General features: G+C 64.5%; 1 protein-coding gene across 1 annotated transcript in view; it reads right to left on the reverse strand.

Moving 5' to 3' along the window:
• Window positions 1-526, reverse strand: part of AUTS2 (autism susceptibility candidate 2) — a 1,223,225-nt gene extending 1,222,699 nt beyond the window's left edge. The window contains exon 1 of the mRNA XM_010854341.1: window positions 8-526. Within this exon, the coding sequence (XP_010852643.1) occupies window positions 8-89 (82 nt within the window). The 5' untranslated portion in view covers window positions 90-526. The remainder of the gene's footprint in view (window positions 1-7) is intronic.
• Between the last annotated feature and the right edge of the window lie 6 nt (window positions 527-532).

Here is a 532-nt window from a genome sequence, read left to right on the forward strand (position 1 = left end):
AGCCCGCCCCGGGAGCGCCTCTCCCGGTCTCGCTGTGACCGCGACCGCCGCTTTTTGCGGAGTCCATGGCCCCGCGTCGGGCCATCCATGGCTCTGCCGCGCCGGGGTCTCCCCGCTCGCTGCCTGCCCGCCACAGGCTCCGGCCGCGGACCGCACAAAAAAATTGGACACCAACCCCTCCCTCCCCCTTCTCGGCTTCCCTCCGCCCCGAGGAGGGCGCGGGGGAGACGGCGGCCGAAAGAAGGGAGAGTGGGGAAGAAAGAGAGGAGAAAGAAAAGGGGGAAGGGGCGGAGAGAGGGAGGAGGGACGGGAGCGAGGGCGAGAGGCGAGGAGCCCAAGTGCGGGGCTGCCCACAGCACCGAGGGTCGGAGATTCCTGTGAGCAGCGCCGAGCAAAGTAATGGCTGAACACACAGGTCTCCTTTAGAGGGGAAAAAAAAAAATAACTCACCAAGCAGGCAATAAATCAGAATAGCGGAATGCTTTGATCAAGAGACTGGGAGGCTCCGGGGAGCCCTCCCCGCAGCCATTCT

Source organism: Bison bison, unplaced genomic scaffold (assembly GCF_000754665.1).
Source record: "Bison bison bison isolate TAMUID 2011002044 unplaced genomic scaffold, Bison_UMD1.0 scf7180017864340, whole genome shotgun sequence".
Taxonomy (NCBI): domain Eukaryota; kingdom Metazoa; phylum Chordata; class Mammalia; order Artiodactyla; family Bovidae; genus Bison; species Bison bison.